The sequence below is a fragment of the Pelodiscus sinensis genome, chromosome 6 (assembly GCF_052426305.1).
Source record: "Pelodiscus sinensis isolate ZL-2025 chromosome 6, ASM5242630v1, whole genome shotgun sequence".
Taxonomy (NCBI): domain Eukaryota; kingdom Metazoa; phylum Chordata; order Testudines; family Trionychidae; genus Pelodiscus; species Pelodiscus sinensis.
This window is the reverse complement of record NC_143057.1, coordinates 77,310,964-77,334,859: the sequence shown is the minus strand read 5'-3', so window position 1 is coordinate 77,334,859 and position 23,896 is coordinate 77,310,964. Positions and strand designations below refer to the sequence as shown.

Sequence of the window (23,896 nt, the reverse complement as noted above, 5' to 3'; positions counted from 1 at the left end):
GATGGGATTTATTACATATTTAAAAAACAACTGCCGCCGTCACCATCTTCCTTTTCTCGAGCATGCTAATTGCATTATAATACAGTGACTTCACCTTTAGCTTGCATTCTTTCATATACCAACAACAAGGCCTTTCTGGAGGAACTTAAAATTATGTTTCAGTTGTTTAACACAGTACCTAAATGCAAATTTTGCATCAGCCAGTAGAATAGAATAAATTCTGTTTGACTTATTTTATGGTCTCTGGGAGTGATTTATGTCCTTCATCCAGATATCCATTTTAAATCTGTCTGGTGCTGTATGGGCAATTAGTTTTTGTGATTACAGACCCTTGTGAGATCAGCCTAACACTAGACTTTCTCATGTCTCATAGGGTATGTCTACACTGCCACCCTAGTTCGAACTAGGGTGGCTAATGTAGGCATTCAAAGTTGCAAATGAAGCCGGGGATTTAAATATCCTGGGCTTCATTTGCATCTTGCCGGGCGCCGCCATTTTTAAATCCCCCTTAATGTGGACTCCGTGCCCGCGGCTGCACGCGGCACGGAATAGGTAGTTCGAATTAGGCTCTCTACTTCGAACTACCGGTACACCTCGTTCCACTAGAGAGCCTAATTGGAACTACATACTCCGTGCTGTGTGTAGCCGCGGGCACAGAGTCCGCACTAGGGGGGATTTAAAAATTGCGGCGCCCGGCAAGATGCAAATGAAGCCCGGGATATTTAAATCCCAGGCTTCATCTGCAACTTCGAATGCCTACATTAGCCACCCTAGTTCGAACTAGGGTGGCAGTGTAGACATACCTATAGACTCTTCAGCCAGAAAGGCATAAAGAACATCACTTTTTTGTTTTCTCCTTTCTGTCTTTGATACGATACTGGGGCGCAGTAAAAAATGTGAGAAATCATATGTCAAATATCTTGCCTAGTTTTATGAAAGAGGTCATTCGCCATCTTGTATTCTAGGTCCTGATATGTGTGGAGAGGCCACACTGTACTTTATAGCTGTTTTCAGGTAGAAAGAGGCCAGCCCCCCCAAATTGATTTACGAGTGAGGGTGCTTCTTTGGTACAGGTTATACTCTGCTCAGTCTAACTTCTGCCATCTGAGCATTGGGTTCATCTCCCCCTTGATGGGTAATGCACATAGAGTTAGGAAACTTTCTTCTGCCCAGGACGGGATACATTTATTTTAATTTCTAGGTTAGAGCTGACCATGTTCTTCCTAATTTGTGTATAATATGTTGATTATTACAATTGGAACAAATCTGTTATGCATGAAAAGAGTAGTGCTCCAAGACCTTAGTGGATCATTGTTTCAGCTGAGGTATACTGTGCACTCTCTTTGGTTTTAATTGGAACTTAAATGAGCCCCCGTCATTATCTTCAATTGGCATCTGGGGATCACTTTTGTGTGGTTCTCTAATAGAAGTATGAGTTCAATGAAATTTGATTTTTCTGCACTCAGTTGAAGGGGAATGCAGAATATATAGTGGGGCATGGCTATCTGCCACCAGATGTGATACAATAAGATTGAGTGGGAATAATAGACATTGCTGGATAGATTTCTCATGCACAATGGTTCCCTGAAGCATGTCTTTGCATTCCCACCAAGCTCAAATAAGAATTTAATTTTTGTTTCTGTGACTTTTCCTTTATGGCCATTTTCCCATTCTCATTCTTGTGCAATGAGATTTTGTCTGCTAGAATACATCTTTATCTTAGGTTTGTGATTGACTTCCCAGGCACCATGTGCCTGTGTTTATTGTCTATTCAAAATATTCCAGAAACTGAATCAGAGAGTCTTTCAGCTCTCTCTCTCTACAGAGTCCTGATCAGAAAAATGTCCCATGGTGAGATCAAAATGAGCCACAATGAATACAAGATCCCACAAAAGACCCTAGGTATATTCTCCTGGGGTGGGAAGGGGAAGAGACCATCCCTATGTAGAATTGAAGCATTTTCTGTGGGATTATTAAAAAGTGACAATAAACCCCCTGGGGGAACTTATTCAGATGTTTCAGGAAGAGCCCTCATGTTTGTTCCTTATTTTCTGATGCCAGGAATAGGGTGTGGAAACAGTTGCTTAGCTTTGATCCGAAGTGGATAATGGATAGGAATGTTGTATTACCACGGTTTGTTCAATATGGGGAATGGCACAGAAATCATCTTCTGATTCTTGCAGAGGTCCATAATATATCCCCTTTTCAACAATCTCCAGTGGTTGGTTGTCCCTCTTCAGCATTGCACAGGTAGGAAGAAGTAAAGCTAGTTGAGGCATAGAAACCTGCTGCAGAAGTTAGAAAAAAAATTCTGGACCTAAAGACATGGTGTCACTGAGGTGTGCAGAGCCACCTGGCTTGCACCCTCATCCACAGCCAGTTGTGACTCTCAGCCAGCAGGTAGGTTGATTAGTTCACGGGGATGCACTGTAGAACAGACTTGATTGCATAGGAACCAGAAGTAGTCAGTACAATCCAGCTTGGGGAAAAGGGGCCCCAAAACCAGGGCCCTGCCTCCCATCTCTGCTCCCAAGCCAGCCAGCAGCCCATCTTTGTCCCTGCCAGCCCCATCTTCAGCCTTTATCCAGCTACTTGGGCAGAAGCTGGTCATCTGGTCACACCCCCTACCCAGGCTCAGGTTACTATGAGCCTGGGCCATTGTGAACATGCTGGGCTGAACATCCTTTCTGTGAGTCACTCCCAGAATTCCCTTTTCCCATCTATATAGTGAAGTGCCCAGGGAAACTGAGGCACACAGGGTTACTACAGGACAGTAGAAATCATATATGCAACATAGGAAAGCGAACAGAGTGAATATAATCCCTGCTTCATCACACATGGTGACCTACAGAAGCAGCTGAAAACAATAGCCCAGTATTTAGTTGAGGGCAACTTGCAGTGACTTCTGGTGGCAACAACTGAATAGTTTACTATCTTTTAAGTTTGGCAGAAAAACCCAATCCCTCCATGTATCTTTCCAGAAAGCATGAAGATTGGCTTGCTGAGGCTGTTCCTGCATCTTGATCAGTAGATAACCTCATTAATATGCTGACCTCCTTTTCTGGCCAGGGAAGGGATTAAGTGGCCCTGTGTAAACCGGGTTGAAGATTAGAGTTGATTGGATTGAGCTCCCCAGTGAGGCACTTTTAAGAAGGGGATGAAGCAAGAAATAGAAACATTTCTTTTTTTGCCTTTGGCTTTCCTAGTCTAGTCACTCCCTAGTCGTACCAGCCACTGCAAATGCCACTTCAGGGACAGTCTCCCCAAAGGCAAACAGAACCCTCAGAATTAGACATACTGATTTAAATTATTTATTTTGCAATAAAGTTTGGAATTTTTCTGAGGGAAGCTTTGTCACAGAGAAGGATCAATGAGCTGCTGGGGTGGCAAACAATAATGGAAGAATCTCCAACAGGTGGGACACTTTTCTGTTGCCAGCAGCTAACTGATTCTGTTCCCAAGCTTGTAAATGGGCTGAAGTACCATTGTAGTGGATCTGTGGACCTTAACTCATTGAAGAATGATTTCAAACTGCTTTGACCTTTTTATTATACCCTTGTTTTAACACAAAAAGCAGTCATTTGAAATTTAACCATTATGAAAAAGGCAAAATCAAGATATTTAGTCTTCAGGTAGGAATTTATATTCTAGAAACATTTCTTATTGCAGCTGTGTATTGAGGATATTGTCTGAAACACAATTCAGAACTGAATAATTCCAAACATATAGCACTGCCAGCATACATTTATAGGTCAACTATATGTGAATCCATCAGGAGGGCAAAAACTGCAGTAGCATATTAAAGTTATTTAATAATGATCAGATTGGAATAGCAACTATAGAATTTAAGTCACAAATAAAAAATGAGCTCAACCCATTCTGAAATTATATTGCAAAGTCATAAGTTCCACAAACTATTGTATGTTTATTCTGAGTAGGTATTTATTTTAATATATTTTTAAAATTTTAGGAACCCTACATGGAGGGCGTAAATCCATTTATCAAGAGTAACAAACACCGTATGATCATGTTTTTAGATGAACTTGGGGTAAGTGTTTTATAAATTTTAAAATCTATGTTAGAAGTTTTATAGATTTGTACATAATCAAAGTGTAATGTAATAACAAATCTTAAAGGTTCTCATTAAATATCTCTGAAATTCAGCAACTTCTAAGTATTATCTCAAATGTCCCACTTAGAGGGTATATTATTTGTTTATAACTAGGGCTCCCAAGCAATTTAAAAACAATAATTGATTAAATTGATCCGTTAAATAATAGAACACCATTTATTTAAATATTTTTTGATGTTTTCTACATTTTCAATTAATTTGAATTCAGGTACAACACAGAATATGAAGTGTATAGTAGTCACTTTATTGGTAATAAAAAATGAATATATTTGCAATATAAACAAATACATATTTTTCAGTTCACCTAATATAAATACTGTAGTGCAATCTCTACCATGAGAGTTGAACGTGCAAATGTAGAACTTTGTAGAAAAAAACTTCTTTAAAAATAAAAATTTAAAACGTTTGGGATTAAAAAAGTCCACTTAGTCTTCCTCCTTCCATAGCTAGTCACTCAAACAAATTTGTTTACACTTGCAGGACGCAATGCTGTCCATTTATTGTTCACAATGTCATTTGCAAGTGAGAACAGGCTTTCATATAGCACTGTCATAGCTGGCATCACAAGAGATGTACTTGCCTCTTCATCCTTCAACCACCATTCCAGAGGACATGCATCCATGCTGGTGTTGGGTCCGCCTATATAATGACCCAAAATAGTGCAATCCAACATGTTCCTTTTCATCATTTGAGTCAGATACCACCAGCAGAAAATTTATTTTCATTTTTGGTAGTTTTGTTTCTGTAGTTTTTGCATCAGACTGTTGTGCTTGTAAGACATCTGAAAGCATGCTTTATACTTTTCCTTTCAAATTTTGGAAGGTACTTCATTTTCTTAAACCTTGGGTCAAGTGCTATAGCTATTTTTAGGAATTTCACACTGCTGCCTTCTTTGCGTTTTGTCAAATCTGCAGTGCCAGTGTTCTTAAAATAACCAAAACGTGCTGTGTATATGACAGAATGCAGGTAAAACAGCAGGAAATATACAATTCTGCCTCAAGGAATTCAGTCATCAATTTTATTAATGCATTATTTTTTTAATGAGTCATCAGCATGGAAGCATGTCCTTTGAATTTATAGCTAAAGCATGAAGAGGCACATGAATGGTTAGCATATCTGGCACATAAATACATTGTAACACCACCTACAAAAGAGCCATGCTATTGCCTGTTTTTCAGGTGAATATCTCCCGTAAATGTAAACAAACCTATTTTAGTTGTTGCCTAAACTAGAAATAAGACGGAGTGGACTTTTAGGTACTAAAGATTTACATTGTTTAGTTTTTGAATACAGTTGTGTAACACAAAAAAAATCTACATTTGTAAGTTACACTTTCATGATAGAGATTACACTAAAGTACTTGTATGAGGTGAATTGAAAAATACTGTTTCTTTATATTTTTATTACAAATATTTGCATTGTAAAAATGATAAAAGTTCTACACTTTGTATTCTATGTTGTAATTTAAGTCAATCTATATTTGAAAATATAGAAAATGTTGAATGTAGACAATGTTGAAACTGACCAGCGGCTGAATCAGGACGCCTGGGGCAGAGCAGCTGGGGGGCTGCCGGGTTGGTTCCACAGCACCGAGGAGCGGCGCTACTGGACCAACCCGGCAGCATCCCAGCTGCTCTACCCCAGGTGTCCCCAAGTCAGCCACTGCTGAAACTGATCAGCGGCTGACTCCAGGAAGCCCAAGGCAGAGTTGCTCTGCCCCGGGCTTCCTGGAGTCAGCTGCTGGTCAGTTTCAACAGTGACTGAATCCAGATGCCTGGGACAGAGCAGCTGGGGTGCTGTCGGGTTGGTCTGGTAGCGCCAACCCTTGGCGCTGCGAGACCAACCTGGCAGCACCCCAGCTGCTGTTGAAACTGATCAGGGGCTGATTCCAGGAAGCCCAGGGCAGAGCAGCTTTTGCCTCGGGCTTCCTGGAGTCAGCCGCTGCTCAGTTTCAGCAGCGGCTGAATCGGGGACAGTTGGGGTGCTGCCGGGTTGGGTCCCGCAGCCCCAAGGGGCAGCGCTACGGGACCAACCCGGCAGTGCCCCAGCTGCTCTGCCCCTGGCTTCCCCGATTCAGCTGCTGGTCAGTTTTAGCAGCGGCTGAATCGGGGAAGCTGGGGGCAGAGCAGTTCCAATGGTCCGGCTGCCCGGAGCATTTCCAGGTTCCTGATGGTACCGGACTTACTGTAGTTAAGATAGTCTGCATTATTCTATAATTTCAAGCTTTAAGGAGAATTAATATTTACAGATCTCTTTAAACAATATAACTTACAAACACTGTAACAAGAGTAGAAATGCATGTATGTTACTTTCCAGGAATCTCAGTTTTAGAGGATTGATTCAGAAAAGCATGAAAATTTATACCTAAGAGTTTTGCTGAATGGGGATACTGTCATGAACCAGAGTCTAAATAAGTAACTTTGAAAGACACTTCATACCAGCTTTTGATACATAGGAATTACTATTTATAAAGGATATTCAGGTTGCTGTGTAATAAGTCTCATTACAATTAAGGGCAAATAGTTGCTTTTGTATAGTACATCTCAGTTTGGAACCTCTTGATTTTCAATAAATTTTAATATCTACATATAAGATATTAAATGTACATGTAAATACATGTATACATTTGAATCCACATATTATTTTAACATTAACTGATTACTCTATACTTCGTCCACTAATATATTCATTAAATTGCCATTTAATTTCTACTAGGGATATAGGTGGCTAGTCAAGTAATCAACTACCCAATAAGCCTCTATCGGGTAGAGACTACCCCCACTTGCTGCCACTATCAGGTATATTGATAGAGCCGGTGCTGCGGGGAGCTGGTTTTACATGCTTTTAAAGCAGAGACGAAGAGTCTGGGACCGGGCGCAAGCCAGGGCAGCTGATTTCCAGCTCACGCCTGGTCCCCTGCTGTGCCTCTGCTTTTTAAATGTAGTAAGAGGCAGCGAGCTGTGTTACATTTAAAAGGCAGAGCCGCAACAGGGTTACCTTTTGGGGCTGGGAACCAACCCCACTGTAGCTCTGTAGTTTTCCCCCCTTATCAATTAATTGAGAAGTTGATGGAAATTCCATTGACTACTTGATTAGCTGATTAAACTCCCTAATGTCCTTAACATCCCTAATTTCTACTCTTTCATTTTTGCTGTTGCTGTCTTCAGAGCTAGAAAATTAAATAAATGGATGCATGTTCTGTAGCTTCAGGGGAAGAGATAGAGGATGAAAATGTCACCCAGAGAATCCTTTGCAAGCCAATTCAAAAAGGTAGCCTAGATAGCAACACTAGATCATTGCCCTTTAAACTGGAAGAGAAATCAATACAACAACACAGGATTGTCCAGTTAAGTACAGGGGATGCAATATAGAAGTAGGCTCTAACTACATTCAGATATCTTTAAGAGCTAAATAATATTGGTGGTGAGGAAGGGAATAATTGATATCAGAACATGGGTAGAATGCTTGGCTGACAGATTAATATGGCAAATGTTGTGATGTGATTACTTACAGTAATAAAAGTAATGTTTTACTTTTATTAATCAGCACAGTTGATTAGTGGATAGATTGTCATGGAACTTTCTTTGCTATTTTATGAATACTTACCATTCTAAATACACTTTATAATTCTTGTTAAAGAATGTACCTGAACTTCCAGACACTACTGAGCACTCTAGAACTGACTTGTCTCGGGACCTAGCAGCCTTACATGAGATTTGTGTGGCACATTCAGATGAGCTTCGGACGCTCAGTAACGAGAGAGGTGTAATGCAGGTAAGAGTTGTTATAGCAGACATTACAATCTCAGATAGTTAATTTTTTTAATAGTAAGTGCTAAATTTAATAATACTTATTTGATGCTTCTGTACTAAGGAGTTTAACCTATTTGAAGATATTTATCTTATCAGTACAATGTTATGAAGACGGGGTAGCACTAAAGGTAAATATTAATCTGTTCATATGTTTCTTACTCAAAATAGCTAGATATGCTTTGTAACAGAACCAAAAAACCTTTGAAGTGCTTAGATGAGGCCTGTTTACCAGGCACCAGTTTTCCTTCTCTGATAGGTTTTGTAGGCTACTAATATGACAACCCTATTTGCAGCATAGTGCAGCAGGCCTGGCCTGGCTAGAGCAGCCCTACACCCTGCAACGTGGCCAGCCAGTTAACTGGTTAAACATATAGTTTAACCAGTTAACATTTTAAACAGGATTTTATATTCCTACTTTAAACCAGGCATCTTTTATAGTATGGCTCTTTGCAACTTGTACAACACTGTTCGTATCATTTAAAGTAACTACATAGTTTGTGCCAGCATTCTCTTTGGTGCCTTACTGGATTTCCTACCTTTGAAATATTAAATTTTAAATGTTAAGGACTTAAATATGCTCCTCAATTCATACATTATTTCCTTGTACCACATTGTACCTTTATTTCATATAATGCTCATCATCCATCTAGTTCAGTGGTTTCAAAACTGAGTTCATGACCCAGTACTGGATGATGGAAAGTCAGGCACTGGATCTCATGGCTGCAAGGTTACCGGTGGGGGTGCTAAGGCAGGCTTCCTGCTGCTCTTGGCACCACAGACTGCACTACACCCCAAAAGCAGCTGGCAACAGGCATGGTTCCTAGGTGGTGGGAGGGGAGAGGAAGCTCTGCACACTGCCCCTGCCACAAACACTAGCTCCGGACTCCTGTTATCTGGGAACTTGCTGCTGGCTGCTTCTGGAATGCAGCAAGGTCTGTAGTGCCAGGAGAGGCAGGAAATCAGCCTTAGTACCCTACCCTCATTACACAGACTGGGAGCCACTCAAAGTAGGCCCCTCCTGCCACAGCCCTGAGACCCCCACAGCCAGAGCCCACTCCTTTACCCCAAAGTGCTCATCCTCCGCTTCACTCTGGAGCCCACAGTCTTGTCAAATTATGTTGGATCACGAGCATCAATGATTTTTTTTTTTTAAACTGGGTCATGAGAAAAAAAGTTTGAAAACCACTGATCTAAGTTGACCTGTTTTGTATTTTTCTAAGCCAAGTGCAGAGGTATGTTTGCTTGGGGCATTGTGGTCGATGTTAGAGGCTTTTCTTGCCCCTGCTCCTCTGGTTTTTTGTCGTATAGAAAGAAAGCAGACCAGAAGTCCAAGGTCCAGACAATGCAGTGTTTATGGGGGGTTAGCGTCCAAACAAGCACATTCTAAAGCCCCACCAGTTGGGTTTATCTCTGGATGCCAATAGAGCCTTTACATCCCTCTTCCTAGTTGTGATGCTGCAGAGCATTGCCTGTGCCCCACTTCCCAATTCCCCCCTCCTCAGCAGGCCCACATATACTTGGAGTGCACACTTCTAGTCATATCCCTTACGGTTTATGATCATGTTCTGTTTTGAGGGTTTGGGTTTTCATCCCACTTCTTTTGTGCCCCACCGGAGTAAGATTGTAGTCAGGTCAGGGCCAGGAGCTTATCTCTTCTGTTAGTCTACGGGCACGTCTAGACACGGAGCCACGTAGGTTAGGGTTGTAGGCAAAGGGAAATGAAGAGGTGATTTAAATAATCACCGCTTAATTTAAATTAAAATGGCTGCCATGCTGTGCTGATCAGCTGTTTGGCAGCACAGTGCTGTCGTCTGGACGCGCCGCGGTCGACATCAAAGGCATTGTCGACCTCTCCGTTATGCCTCGTGGGATGGGGTTTACCAGGGAGGTTGACAAATGCCTTTGATGTCGACCGCGGAGAGTCCAGACTACAGCGCTGTGCCACCAAACAGCTGATGGGCAAGCGCGGCAGCCATTTTAATTTAAATGAAGCTGAGTAAACAAATCTACATGGCTCCATCAATGGAGCCATGTAGTCTAGACATGCCCTATGTCTACACTGCAGCTTTTTGCACAAGAACTGTTTTGTGCAAAAGGTCTTCCTCAAGAGTGCATCCACGTTGCCATGTACTTTTGTGGAAGAGATGGGCTTTTGCACAAGAGCGTCCATGGCAGTGTGGACACTCTCTTGTGCAAGAAAGCTCTGATGGTCATTTTAACCATAGGGGTTTTTTGAGCAAGAAATTCATGTTGCCTGTCTACATGGCCTTCTTCTGGAAGAGCTCTTGCACAAGAGTGCTTATTCCTCATGGGGAGAGGAGTAACTCTTCCGAAAGAGGCCCCGTTTTCCGATGCTGTACTGTAAATTTACTTGCGCAAGAACGCGTGTGCAGTGTAGACGCTCTGCAAGTTTTTGCACAAGAACGGCTGTTCTTGTGCAAAAAGCCTGCTGTGTAGATGTAGCCCTAGTGTTTTACTCCCACCCCCCATCACTCCTTGCCTCTCCCAACTGGTTACTTGACATTGGCTTGAAAGAGAAGCCAGGCAGCCTTCCAGCGTGTGCTCATTTATTACACCCCTACCACATCCTGCTCCATCCCTTTTTGCCCCGTTCTCTTGTGGGAAGATGCAACACACAGTCTTTATTTTTTGCACATATTAGTAAACCCAAAATTTTCTATCAGGCTAATAGACTCATGATAACAGGCTATATGTTGTAGCACAAGTGCACAAGAATAAGCACTGTAACACGGTGTAGATTCACCACCGCCAGGCCTCCTGCTGTTCGTTATGGGAATTAGCTCAGTTCAGCTCCTTATTGTGCCTTGTCCAAGTGGCCTCTTGCACACTGTTGTTCTGCTGCTCCACCATCTTCGGGATCTGGACCCATGTCTAGTTTCTTGCTTTATGGCAGTGGTCTCCAACCATTTTAACCACAAGATCACTTTTTTTATTTAAGTGCAATATAAGATCTACCTCAAACCCAAATACCCTCACCCCACTTCCTTCTCACCCTTTCTTTGAGGGCCTTCCCCTGCTCCACCCTCTCTCCGAGGCCTCACCCTCCTCACTCCATCCCTCTTCCTCCCTGACCCTTATTCACTTTTTCTAGGCTGGGGTAGAGGATTGGGGTGCAGGCTCTGGTCTTGGGCCAAGAAGTTTGGAGTGTGAAGGGCTCTGGGTTTAGCCCAGTGTAGGGGATTGGGGTCCAGGGTGTAAGCTCTGGGTTCAGGGGGACTCACGTCTGGGGCAGGAGGTTGGGTGTAGGAGGTTCAGGGCTGGGACAGGGATTCAGGAAGCAGGCTCTGACGGCACCATTTAACTGAGATGACTTATGGGTGGTAGAGCAGTAGAGTTAAGGCAGACTTACTCCTGCCCTGGCCCTGCACAGGAAGCAGGGGGCTTCCAGGGGGGCAGTTCCAAGGCAGAGGTCAGGAGCAGCCTGACAGTGTGTGGAGGGGCAACTGAAGTACCAGCACTTGATAGCTTCCTGACCAAACCAGTCAGGATCATCTGTCTGAGGCTCTGAGATCTACTGGCAGATCCTGATCTCCTGGTTAGTGACTATTGCCTTAAGGCAATCCACAGCTTGGTTACTGGACATTCTCAGCATTGGCCAGTGGGGTGCAACCAACTGCCTATTTCCACTACAGGCAGTCCCCGGGTTACGTACAAGATAGGGACTGTAGGTTTGTTCTTAAGTTGAATCTGTATGTAAGTCGGAACTGGCATCCAGATTCAGCCGCTGCTGAAACTGACCGCCAGTTCTGACTTACATACAGAATCAACTTAAGAACCCCAAGGGTCCCCAAGTCAGCTGCTGCTGAAACTGATCAGCAGCTGATTCCAGGAAGCCCGGGGCAGAGCAACTCTGCCTCTGGCTTCCTGTAGTCAGCGCTGGTCAGTTTCAGCAGCGGCTAAATCAGGACGCCTGGGGCAGAGCAGCTGGGGTGCTGCTGGGTTGCTCCAGTAGCGCCGCTCCTCGGCACTACTGGACCAACCCAGCAGCACCCCATCTGCTCTGCCCCAGGCGTCCTGATTCAGCCGCTGCTGAAACTGACCAGCAGAGGCTGAATCAGGACCAGAGCAGCTGGGGTGCTGCTGGGTTGGACCAGTAGCGCCCAGAGCGGCGCTGCGGGACCAACCGGCAGCACCCCAGCTGCTCTGCCACAGGCGTCCGGAAAAAAGCCTAGTCTGCTGGGGGGGCGGGAGCGTACTAGCTGCGCCCCCTCCACCCCACCCCACCCCAGCAGACCAGGAAGACACGGGCGGCAGACCGAGACGCACCGCGGTCCCGCCGCCTGGGTCCTCCGCGGCTTTGCTCCCCATCTCCCTGGTCTGCTGGAGACCAGCAGACCAGGGAGACGGGGAGCAAAGCCTCTGAGGACGCCGGCAGCGGGACAGCCGCAGGGCGTCTGGGCTGTCCCGCTGCCGGCTTCCCCCGCGGCTTTGCAAAGCCTCGGGGAAGCCGGCAGCGGAGCAGCCTAGGCGCGCCTGGGGTGCCCCGCTGCCCGAGCCCCCCCCCCCCCCCCCCGCGGCTTTGCAAAGCCTCGGGGAAGCCAGCAGCGGAGCAGTCCAGGTGCGCCTGGGCTGCCTCGCTGCCCGAGCCCCCCCACAGCTTTGCAAAGCCACGGGGGGGGGGGGGGGAGAGAGGGGAGCCTCGGGCAGCGGGGCAGCTGGGCTTTGCTCTGCGTCTTCCTGGTCTGCATACCAGGAAGATGCAGAGAAAGCCCCAGAGTACACGGGTGGCAGGACCACGAGGTCCCGCAGTCCGTGTACTCCCGGGCAGCCCCGTTCGTAACTGCGGATCCGACATAAGTTGGATCCGCGTAAGTCGGGGACTGCCTGTATTACAGTGGGCCACTTCCACTGTATCCCTAGCATCTTCTCAGCCCTTCCAGCAAGAGCTCTCTGCTCCCCATCCAGCCCAGCATTGCTTTATGTAGGTGCTTCAATGGCAGCCACTTCTCCCTTGCTGTAGCATGCTACCTCCTTATTGGCTGGGTTCTGCTTTAACCTCCTCCTTTACTAAAGTAGGGCATCCACCCCACTATACAAGCACACATATTAATGCCATGCTCAAAATAGCTGTTCATATGATGTAGGTGTATATGCATTGGCAAACAATTATTACAATAGTGATAGAAATGTAGCCGTGTTAGTCTGGTGTAGCTGAAACAAAATACAGGACTATGTAGCACTTTAAAGACTAACAAGATGGTTTATTAGATGATGAGCTTTCGTGGGCCAGACCCACTTCCTCAGATCAAATAGCGGAAGAAAATAGTCACAACCATATATACCAAAGGATACAATTAAAAAAATGAACTAGTAAGGCAAGTTAGGGGAAGCTTTCATTAAAATGGTGTGTGTATACTGTTATTGACAAGGGCATGGGATTGTCAGTTTGACACCTGTTCTTGAACACTACTTCAGTAGGATAAAATAAACTAAAATACCTTTTTGGAGAAAATCAAAAGTATTTGAAGGTGGCATACGTGCTATCATAGTTGCTTTGATGTATTTGTACTCCTGTAAGGTTAATTCCTTCAAGGAAAATTTTCTGAACTCCTATTTCTGGTGGTGAAGGAAAAGACCTGGCAGTTAAGAAGCACCTTTCAAAGTGCTATAGATGACTTTCTGCCACAATAACCTATAATTTTACCCTAAAAAGTGAATATGTAAAAATTGCACTTTTTCTGCATAACTGCTTCCAGATGCATCTGGTTATTTTAGTAACTAAATTCAATCTTTACTGTTGTAGTGTGGTTTTTTTACTTTCGTTAGCCCTGTGGAAACAGCTCTACAAAAAGTAAATTGTATTCTGTCCTTTATGTGCATTGTCAACAGACACAGTTCCATTATCTGTCCAAATTCTGTTCTCACCTGTGAGGTAACTAAGAACTCCTCCTGGCAAACAGAATCCTTTTCACTGATGACAGAGGAGATAACTCAATTTGACTTTTATATTCCAGTTTGGGTTTGTAAATTGTTTTAAGTAAATATTTTAAATTTAGACTGGCGTATTTCTCACTACTTTACAGTTATTTTTATTTTTTACATCAGAGCATTGATTTAAAGATGGAATCAGATCAGTTCTTTTATTTTACTTTATAATAGAAAGCTGTGCACACTAATGTTTTAAAGCAAGTCTCATGAAGAAGTTTCAATAGAGAAATAGAAAACATGTCAAGAATATTTGGTTTCCTGATGTGATATTTTCCTATTTGTCCATAATATTACTATTACTGACTTTCTTTCTACAGCATGTCCTAAAGAAGCTTCTAGCTATTACAGAACTGCTTCAGCAAAAACAAAATCAGTATTCAGTATCGAATAACATCAGGTAGCAGCCTTCTACGTAGACTTCTGCATGGATCCAGCATGCCCAACATGGCAACTCACACCAATATCACTTCCTTCTTGCTCTTGCCAAAAATAGCACACCTTTTTCACATTCCCAGTGATGTGTGAACTATGCAAAATAGAAAACAAAGATTCTGTTGGTGAACGTTTCTATCAGCAGCTTTTTAAGCTACGTGTGCAGAATGTTTGCACTTTTTTCCACATGGAACCAATTTTCACAACCTCTGAGCCTTGGTGTACCAATCACCTTCCACAAAGAAAATGCTGTGACTGTGTCTTGAACTTCAAACGTTATTTTCAACACCTTGCCAAAGTTTTGCTGTCTGTTGGAAAAGAAGTTATAGTCAACTGACAAAGAACTAAACACATTGTTTTGACAGCTAATTATAACTGGATTGAACACATTTTTACTGTAATTTCTAACTGGTTACAATTACGACTTTTGACTGTTCAACCACTTTAATTTGTATTTACAGTTTCAAGAATTTGACATTATCGTAGGAACAATCTTTTGCTGCATACTTTTTATACCATGCTGTTTCTCTTGCTGGAATTATTTTGAAAGAGAATATGCAGAATGGGTCTTCTCAGCTTTATTTTTTAATGTGTCACTGATTCTGTTTGAATAATTCTTCCATCATGGACTGTGTATCCAGATAAATCACAATGCTTTTGTAAAATGTTTACAACAGTAAATAATTTGAACTCAGTAAATTTATTGATCATTGTATCAGACATGCATGCATTCATTAAACAATTTTATAAAGAATGGAGTGGTTTGTGTGTTGTATAATGTAAGTCAGACAAGATTTCTAACCGAAAATACTTGTGTGATTTCAAAAATCAGTTTTTAAAATAAAATCAGCTCTAGATAGAATATGAACATTTTTCGATTTTTTGAAATGTTAAGTTGCATTGTTTACTGTAGTTTACTCTCTTGCAAATCTAATCTTTAGAATGAAAATTCCAACCTCATCTTGCCTATCTTTTAGCAGCTGCTGTTTCATATATCCTGTGATATCCAGCCACAAAATAAGCTGGAGTTTCAGTGAACAACTCAATTTCAATGTTGTATAATTCATAGGTTAAGCCAGGTTCTTCAGTTTCTTATACTTGTGTGAAAATTCTTCACGTTGCAAATAAAGTATGAAATATCTTTCTAATATGGAAAAAATTTACATTTCCAGCATTTAGATTCAAGACTAATATGGCTTTGTAATAATTTGCCTCTCAAGATTCAGCATAGAAGATTATGACCGATACAGTTCATTGGAAATATGGTCACACATTACTGGACTTCACAAAGTTTCATTTTTATTTGTTGATAATTGTGTATATTTTATGTTTTTATCTATTTGAATGCTCGCAGTTGAGGGAAGCTGTGGGAAGGGGATGATCTGACAATAGGCATGTAATGGCAGTGAGTTTAAAATATTCCTTAACTATTAAAATATAAATTATCAATGTCACATGGTAAAGTAAATATCCTTATATCAAACTCTTACATTTTCAAGCAGTTTTTCTTTTTCCTTCTTATGAAACTGATGATGTGACATTTATTGCTAAACTTCTAATTTTTCCTAGTCAAGTTATAACATCCTTCCAAAATGGGGGAGGGAGAAAATAGTTGAGGGGGAGTGGGAGAGAAGAAACAACAAATGGGTAGAGATGGTAGCAGTGTTATGGAAAAAACTGGTATAGCTACTGCATGCAGTCATTCACCTTTTCATTTTGGAGAGGTATAGAATATCAGTGGGGTAGGAGGGAATTGGAAGATTAGTCCAAAAAACAGGACTAAGTAAGGCAGAAAATCTTGTAGGATGGGAGCAAGTTGGTCAGCTTCAGAGATGAAATCAGAAAGATGTAAATAAAGTAGTGTGGCCTTAAAACAGTATTCTGGTGAGAAATTATTAGAAAAGCATCCACAACTAGGTTGTTTCTCTCTGGGTGGTGACATTTACATATGTCTTAGTGCACATAAAAAATGTATTCGACACACAGATAGGAAAAGATTAGAGGGAAAATTGCTTCTGACTGTTAACTAGCTGCCTCATTTTTGTAGAGTTCCCTTTTTTGACGTTAAAGGCTATTGTAGTGGGTTTGATATTTTTTTCCCCTTCTACAAAGATGTTAAATTTAATTATGATCACTATTAGAGTGCATCTACACAGCACCCTTGTCTTGAAATGAGCTGTGCTATGCAACTTGCATAGCTTATTTTGTAATTTCGAAAACTTGCTATTCCAAAGTGCCCCTTAACCCTCATAAAATGAGGGTTAGCAGGATGTCAGAATAAGTTGCCCATTATATCAATCTATTATTGGGTATTTTTTGTAGTCCCTCTAATCATTCTAAGCATTACATAATCACAGGCATGTGGTCAGTAGTATAGTCCTCCTACTATATTCTTTTATTCAAGCATGGAATTTCTATCCATAGAGACTCTTTGAATTGGATACAACTTTTATAATATTGTCATTTTCCCATATAATGCCATTCCCCTTCCAGTATGACCAACAGTCTTGCCTATATAGTTTGTATCCTGGTAATACCATGTCTCAGTGATTTTGATTATATCAATAATTAATTTAATTCAGACACTCATTCACCCTTTTTAGCATTTAGATTTCTTGCATTGTTATTTTCAAGGATTTATACAGTTTAATATTCAGTTGCCTCCATGTAATGTAACAATTCCATGCAATAAGACAGGACAACCTAAAACATTAATTCAAAGGAGACTGCTGGAGGAAAACAGTGGCAAAGAAAGGAACAATCCAGGATCTTAGAGGAAATGGGAAAAACAATTATCTAGGGCCTTCCCCCTTGCCTGCATCCAATTAGGCTTATTTTTTCCAGAGCTGAATCTAGGGTCCATCACTATTAAGTCTAAACTAGTGCCCTCATCGTTGAGTGAATTGTTGGCAACTGCCCTAGGAAGCCTGACACCTTGGAGTGTGTGAATACAAGAGACTAAATATGATTTTCCTAATCCACAGATGGAGATAAGAGCTGAATAATACTTAAAGCTTAGAAAAAAGGCTGAGGTTTATGTAAGGGAATATGTATGTATATACCTTTTGCTTTAATACTTATCTGATATGTACTTTGGGGTGAATTAATGCTCTGGTTAAGAAGCAATTAGAAGTCACTCACTCAGCTGGTGGTCATGGGATAAAAGGTGTTACAGATGTTGAACTTTCCACCTCCCTCCTACGAGGCAAAGAAGTACACCCCTCAGGTGACTTCAAGTGGGACAAAGGAAGTTTAAGTACAGTGTACCTTGTAGCTGTGCCAGTTTGACTTCAGGCTAGTGGCTGCCCTTGCTTATTAAAACCACTTAAACACAACTTGCCCTGGTACTTGTTAGCTACACTATGACTTCCTCATTTCAGAGCACTACAGCTTAGATTTATCCTCCAAAAATGAATCCATGCAGACTTCTTGTAGAGAGAGCTCCTATTTGTACCAGGAGCTTCAGGGGGTAGATGAGTTTTAGTCTGTTACAAGAAAAAAAAACCAACAAATGGTCTGGTAGCACTTTATAGATTAACAGAACTACATGTTCTGTTACCTGTCATCTGAAGAAGTGGGTTGTGCCCACAAAAGCTCATGATCCCATCTACATGTTCTGTTAGTCTATAAAGTGCTACCAGACCATTTGTTGTTTTTTTTCCTCTTTGTACCAGTACAGCTTACTTCTGCCTGAACTAAGGTAAGATGATGTGATCCTAGAAGTACTCTAGTGCCAGCCAGTGCATTCTGATGTAGAACTGTCAGTTGCTCTACCTGACCTGAAGAGCATGCTGTTGGTTTACGTTGTTCGTTCTTAGGATTTGAACAAACACAGCTGTAAGTGTGGTGTATTTGCTTTGACTTTAGTTAAATGCCTGAGCCATGTAGTGAAAGCTTTCCCTCTTCAAAAAGTTTTCATATTACATTTGTTATTGTCCAATTTCTCCATGGCTTTTTTTAAAATAAAGCAATACGTTTCAGGGTGCACCTGTGTTAAGTATCTTAGACCTTAAAAGCCACTTACTGCTATTAATCCTCAACAAATCTATGCTGCATTAGTGGTGATACTATAGAATAAGTTCTCTAAGTGTGCAAAAAAGATACTGACAGCAAAATTTAAGTTCTGGGAAAAAACAGAGCAATTAATATCTGAAATCATGAGCGACTAATTTAAATAAAATAAATTGATTTATTATGAAATAGTAAATACATATCCCACTGTAAAGTGGAACCTGCATAAGTTATTAGCTGAAGAAAGGTTTTACAAATAAGAATCCTACATGATGCAGTAGACAACAGCACATGCCAGAGCTTCAGGAACTGCTCCATCTTCCTTTAAAATTATAATGAATCTACAAGATCATCATCAGTCCATTCTTCCTAAAATAATTGGGAAAAGAGAATCAAGTTGATTACAAGCATACAGTGTACTGTAAAGACTTCCAGATATTACTGGTTAGGTGTGGGTAACTTAAAGCACATGGAGTACTTTGCTGTCTAAATATAAACAGGTGGCCTAGAGTAACAGACACACAAGCCAAATGGAAACATACTTATATCAAAGTATTTAAGACAGTAATTTATATAATCCTTTAAAGACAGTGAACTCTGGCTACAACCTCAGAAAATTGTGTAAAACAGTCCTGGCTGCATATTCCTGCAAACAGACTACAGTAAACTTCCGATAATCCGGCACCTTTAGGACCCAGGAGGTGCTGGATTATCAGATATGCCTGACTATCAGAAGGGGGGGCTATGAGGGGTCTGGAGTAGGGTGGGAGGGGATGCCACCCCACACCCCTCATAGCCCCCCCCTTACAGTAGTCCGGCTCTGCCCCAGGCATCCCTGATTCAGCTGCTGCTGGTCAGTTTCAGCAGCAGCTGAATCAGGCATGCCTGCAATAGAGCAGCTAGGGTGCTGCCAGGTTGGTCCCGCAGCCCCGAGGGGCAGCGCTATGAGACCAACCCCGCAGCACCCCAGCTGCTCTGCTCCCGGCTTCTCCAATTCAACTGCTGGTCAGTTTCAGCAGCAGCTGAATGGGGGAAGCCTGTCCAGCTGCCCCAGCACTTCCGGGTTCCTGATGGTGCCGGATCATCAGGAGTCCCGGAGCATTGGATGCCAGACTAATGGGAGTTTTACTGTATTTTGACCAACAGTGTCCTTTAGGCCTGTCTGTAGACTCAACCTACCCTCTGTTCTTTTTCCAGTTCAGAACCCAGTTTGTAAAGGACTCACCTATGGCTGTAGAATCTATGTGGACAATACTATTGAGAATTATAGTTGCATAAAGTTACAGTTCTGTGAGTTGGCAGTCCAGTTTTAGTGTCTAGCAAGAAGCAACCCCAGTCAGGAGTTGGATGTTAGAGGTCCTAGTAAAATAAGAATCAGATAACACTGAATAAAAGTGAACAGTGATCCCCCTGGAGCTGCTCTGCATGTTTTCAAATTGTTGCTGTATGAGAAACTGCAGAAGATGCCTGAGCCCAGCTGAAGAGATCTAATCCAATGCCAAAAGGGATCATCTAGGCTAAACTGCTTTAGAGAGGACAGGGGGAGTGGTCTCTTCCTGAATAGGAAGACATACAGGTAGCACTGGTGATCGTGGCCCTATGGAGCCAACAGCCATGCTATCTATAAGGACAGAAACCTCTGTATCTCCTACAGAGGGGAAACTGCTATTACTGGTCAGCCCAACCACCTCTATTAGGAGGCACAGTCTGCTCTGCATCTATAGTCTAGACATCAGCTGAACAGCTTGCTTCAGGACAGTTAAGCCAGCATGCACATGACCAGCTGGAGGATGTGAACTCCTTTCTCAGATCCCATCAAGCAAGATAAGTTTATTAGGTGCACAAACCAGAACAGCCTTGGCCTAAATGGGGATAAAGGTGATTACTCTGTTTGGATCCTCAATATTAGAGGGTGACTATCCACTGGTTTCATTATCCTGTCCATAAGGGAAAGGAAAGCATCTGACAGTTTAGTCTCAAGGCCCCTACCAACATCAAGCCAGATGTTTGGTATTTGCTTAGGTTTATAGTAAACCTGTCTATTGATTGGTATTCCCCACCTTCAGAATATGATCCTTGACAGTCTTTTTATACTAATTACCAGCTGAGATGGTGGCCTGTAAGGTTAGACAGAGCTATTGTGAAGGTAAGTGCATGCGCTCTAGCCCACAGTACCTTGCTCTGGGGCTGTTGACAAAACACTGATGTGTCCATCACCTGGTTGATTAGTTTATGTAACATGGGAAGAAATACTGTACACAGTGGTGTCAAGTATCAGAGGGGTAGCTGTGTTAGTCTGGATCTGCAAAAGCAACAAGAAGTCCCATAGCACCTTATAGACTAACTGATGTATTGGAGCATAAGCTTTTGTGGGCAAAGACCCACTTCATCAGATGCATGTAGTGGAAATTTCCAGACAGGTGTAAATACTAGAGGCCTCCTACTACAAGACAATCCCAAGAAAGAACCCAACAGAACACCACTGCCAATCACCTACAGTCTTCAGCTAAAACTTAACGCATCAGTGATCTACAAACCATCCTGGACAATGATCCCTCACTTTCACAGGCCTTGGGAGGCAGGCCAGTCCTCACCCACAGACAACCCGCCAACCTGAAGCAAATTCTCACCAGCAACTATACACTGTTACTCTATCTCAGGAACCAATCCATGCAACAAACCTCAGTGCCAAGTCTGCCCTCATATTTACACCAGTGACACCATCACAGGACCTAACAAGATCAGCCATTCTGCCACTGGTTCATTCACCTGCACATCTACTAATTTAATATACGCCATCATGTGCCAGCAATGCCCCTCTGCTATATACATAGGCCAAACTGGACAGTCCCTACGCAAAAGAATAAATGGACACAAATCAGATACTAGGAATGGCAATATACAAAAACCTGTAGGAGAACACTTCAATCTCCCTGGACACACAGTAGCAGGTTTAAAGGTAGCCATCCTGCAGCAAAAAAACCTTCAAGACCAGACTTCAAAGAGAAACTGCTCAGCTACAGTTCATCTGCAAATTTGACACCATCAGTTTAGGATTAAACAAAGACTGAATGGCTAGCCAAGTACAAAAGCAGTTTCTCCTCTCTTCGGTGTGTCTACATTGGCAAGATTTTGCGCAAAATCTTGCTGCCTGTCTACACTGGCCGCGAGTATTTGCGCAAGAACACTGACTTTAATGTACAAAATCAGTGGTTCTTGCGCAAATACTCTGACGCTCCTGCGCAGGGATAAGCCCTCTTGCGCAAGTATTCTTGCGCAAGAAGGCCAGTGTAGACAGCAAAGTTAATTTCTTGCGCAAGAAAGCCCAATGGCTAAAATGGCCATTGGAGCTTTCTTGCGCAAGAGAGCGTCTACACTGGCATGGATGCTTTTGTGCAGAATCATGCCAGTGTAGACACAGCCTTGGTGTTCACACCTCCACATCCCCTGCTAGAAGTGGGCCTCACCCTCCCTGACAGAATTAACCTCGTTATCTCTAGCCTTATTCTGGCCTGCATATTTATACCTGCCTCTGGAAATTTCCACTACATGCATCTGACGAAGTGGGTCTTTGCCCACAAAAGCTTATGCTCCAATACATCTGTTAGTCTAAGGTGCCACAGGACTCCTTGTCGCTTGTACACATTGGATAAATAGCTAGGAGTTCAAATATATTTATAAAGGCAAGACTCTGGGATTTCATAGATGCTCTAGGTGAACGCTGCACCCTCACATGGAAGCATGTTATCAGCACCTTGCTAGGCAGCAGGGTAGAAAATACCTGGAAAAGATCCTTCCACCAACTTATCAAAACTTCTCAGGGGACTTACACCTTGTCAGTGTCTACTAGGCAGATATAGATTTCAAGCCAGGCATGCAAGGCACATAAAGGAAATAATGGCTTTCTGTACTTGTGTTGTAAGAATGCCAATGATGCAAGAGCCTGTGGAACACGCAAAGATGGTTAAAGGTAAGGCTACAAATGTTGGACTTGCAGTAAGCTTTTTCTGCTCTGTAATCAAATACAGGCACTGTGCAATCTATTCTTTGGGCTGGCAACTGAGGTAGTTCCGTTGATCCGGTGTTATCAAAAAGACAGGGACTGTTAAATAATGCAGTGATCATCCTAGAATTAGCTAGTCATCAAATAAGGACATAGTTGGATACCTTTCTGCCTCAGGTGAGTTGCCATGACTACCAGGTTTTTATACCTTTTGTGCTGCTGCATAATCAAAGAACAGGACACTCCTGGTAGTAAGATACTCCCACTTAAACTTTGAGATCTGTGGCAAGTGAATTTATACATGAAGAAAATATATATATCTTATAGCTCTTGACACAAGTCAGATTTGAGTTTAATGAATAGATTATAAAAGCATGGGGTTCCACCTTGAATTTGAAAGTGGAGGAACTTCTGATTAAAAAACTAGAATTGGATACTAGTCCCACTTCCTCAGGATTAGGGACTCTAAGGACACTTCTTCCACTCATCCAAGTTTTAGAATATAAATCTTGGTTTAGCAGACTCTAGGTCAATCTCATAAGGGACCCACCCTAACTTTATAGTCTCCAAGACCCAGCATTAACATACTAGATTCCAGGGCTCAAAAACCAAAGGAAGGGTCCTGATACTACAGAAATGGTCCTCAATTATCTGAACCTTAAGGATTCCCATAGGCTGTAGCAGAGGAAGCCACTGAACAACTTACAGTGTCCAGCACATAATGGCACCTGCAACAATGTACAAGCTACCAGTTGTCCATCAAATACAATGGACTTAATTTCATCCTGTTATGGGGTTTTTCCAATAAATTACAACATTGTGTCCCAATTACGCTGACAGGAGCACCCTGTAATTTACAATGCACAAGTAAAACAATTTTATCTTCCAAATGTCTCTTGAAAGTTATTTTGGGGTCCCTGTCATATCTAGGTCTTTCATTTGAACCTCTGCTTTTTTCTCTGCAGCTCCTATGTTCAGTATCAACTAACAAGTAGTGCACTCCAACAGCCACCAGGGATTCAGGAGGAACTGGCACATGTAATGCTATTCAAATCCATCTGAAAGGACTTGCTAGCACTTCTCTGGCTTTTTAAAAGTGGGTCAGCTAGTGGAATACCTTGGACAAGGTGGCCATCACTATTCCAGAACATGTTGCAATTTAAATAAAAGTAAGCCTGACCCACTCCAATTAAAAAGCAGGGTGAAATCAAGAAACAGTTCTCTTAATGGTCGTGGTTACAGCAGAGCAAGAAGCTTATATTGTTCAGACAAGACAATCAATACGATTGGTCTTGGTAGTAATTGCCTCTTTTCTTGAAGGTGTGATTTTAAACTGAGGTTACAGGATGAACCTCTCTAGTCTGGCAACCTCAAGACCTGACTGGTGCCGAACAGGTAACCAGTAACATGTGGCTCCTGGTCTGGCTCCCGGGGAGCCAACTGCCACCCTATGCTGCTGCTTCTACTACAGAGGCAGCACTGCAGCAGCAGTCAGCGTGCACCAGAAGCCAGCTTAGAATCTTGCTCCTGGTGTGCACCAAACCCCAGGAAGCTGGC

At 42.4% G+C, this 23,896-nt stretch overlaps 2 protein-coding genes across 4 annotated transcripts in view; one reads left to right on the top strand and one right to left on the bottom strand.

Annotated features, from left to right (window-relative positions):
• RASA1 (RAS p21 protein activator 1) overlaps nt 1-15,079 on the top strand; it is a 118,485-nt gene extending 103,406 nt beyond the window's left edge. For both annotated transcript variants that reach the window (XM_075932186.2, XM_075932187.2), the window contains exons 23-25: nt 3,971-4,048; nt 7,772-7,906; nt 14,211-15,079. In XM_075932186.2, the coding sequence (XP_075788301.1) occupies nt 3,971-4,048; nt 7,772-7,906; nt 14,211-14,294 (297 nt within the window). In that variant the 3' untranslated portion in view covers nt 14,295-15,079. The remainder of the gene's footprint in view (nt 1-3,970; nt 4,049-7,771; nt 7,907-14,210) is intronic.
• The window catches only part of CCNH (cyclin H), a 30,478-nt gene continuing 20,893 nt past the window's right edge, over nt 14,312-23,896 (bottom strand). Inside the window, exons 9-10 of one of the 2 annotated variants that reach the window (XR_016349917.1) lie at nt 18,606-18,705; nt 14,312-17,523 (exon numbers count right to left, since the gene is read on the bottom strand). Coding sequence is in view for 1 of the 2 variants with exons in the window: in XM_075932189.2 (XP_075788304.2) it covers nt 18,667-18,705 (39 nt within the window). In the remaining variant the exon portion in view is untranslated. Of the gene's footprint in view, nt 17,524-18,494; nt 18,706-23,896 lie in introns of those variants that run through there. The other variant, XM_075932189.2, reaches the window with a different exon arrangement.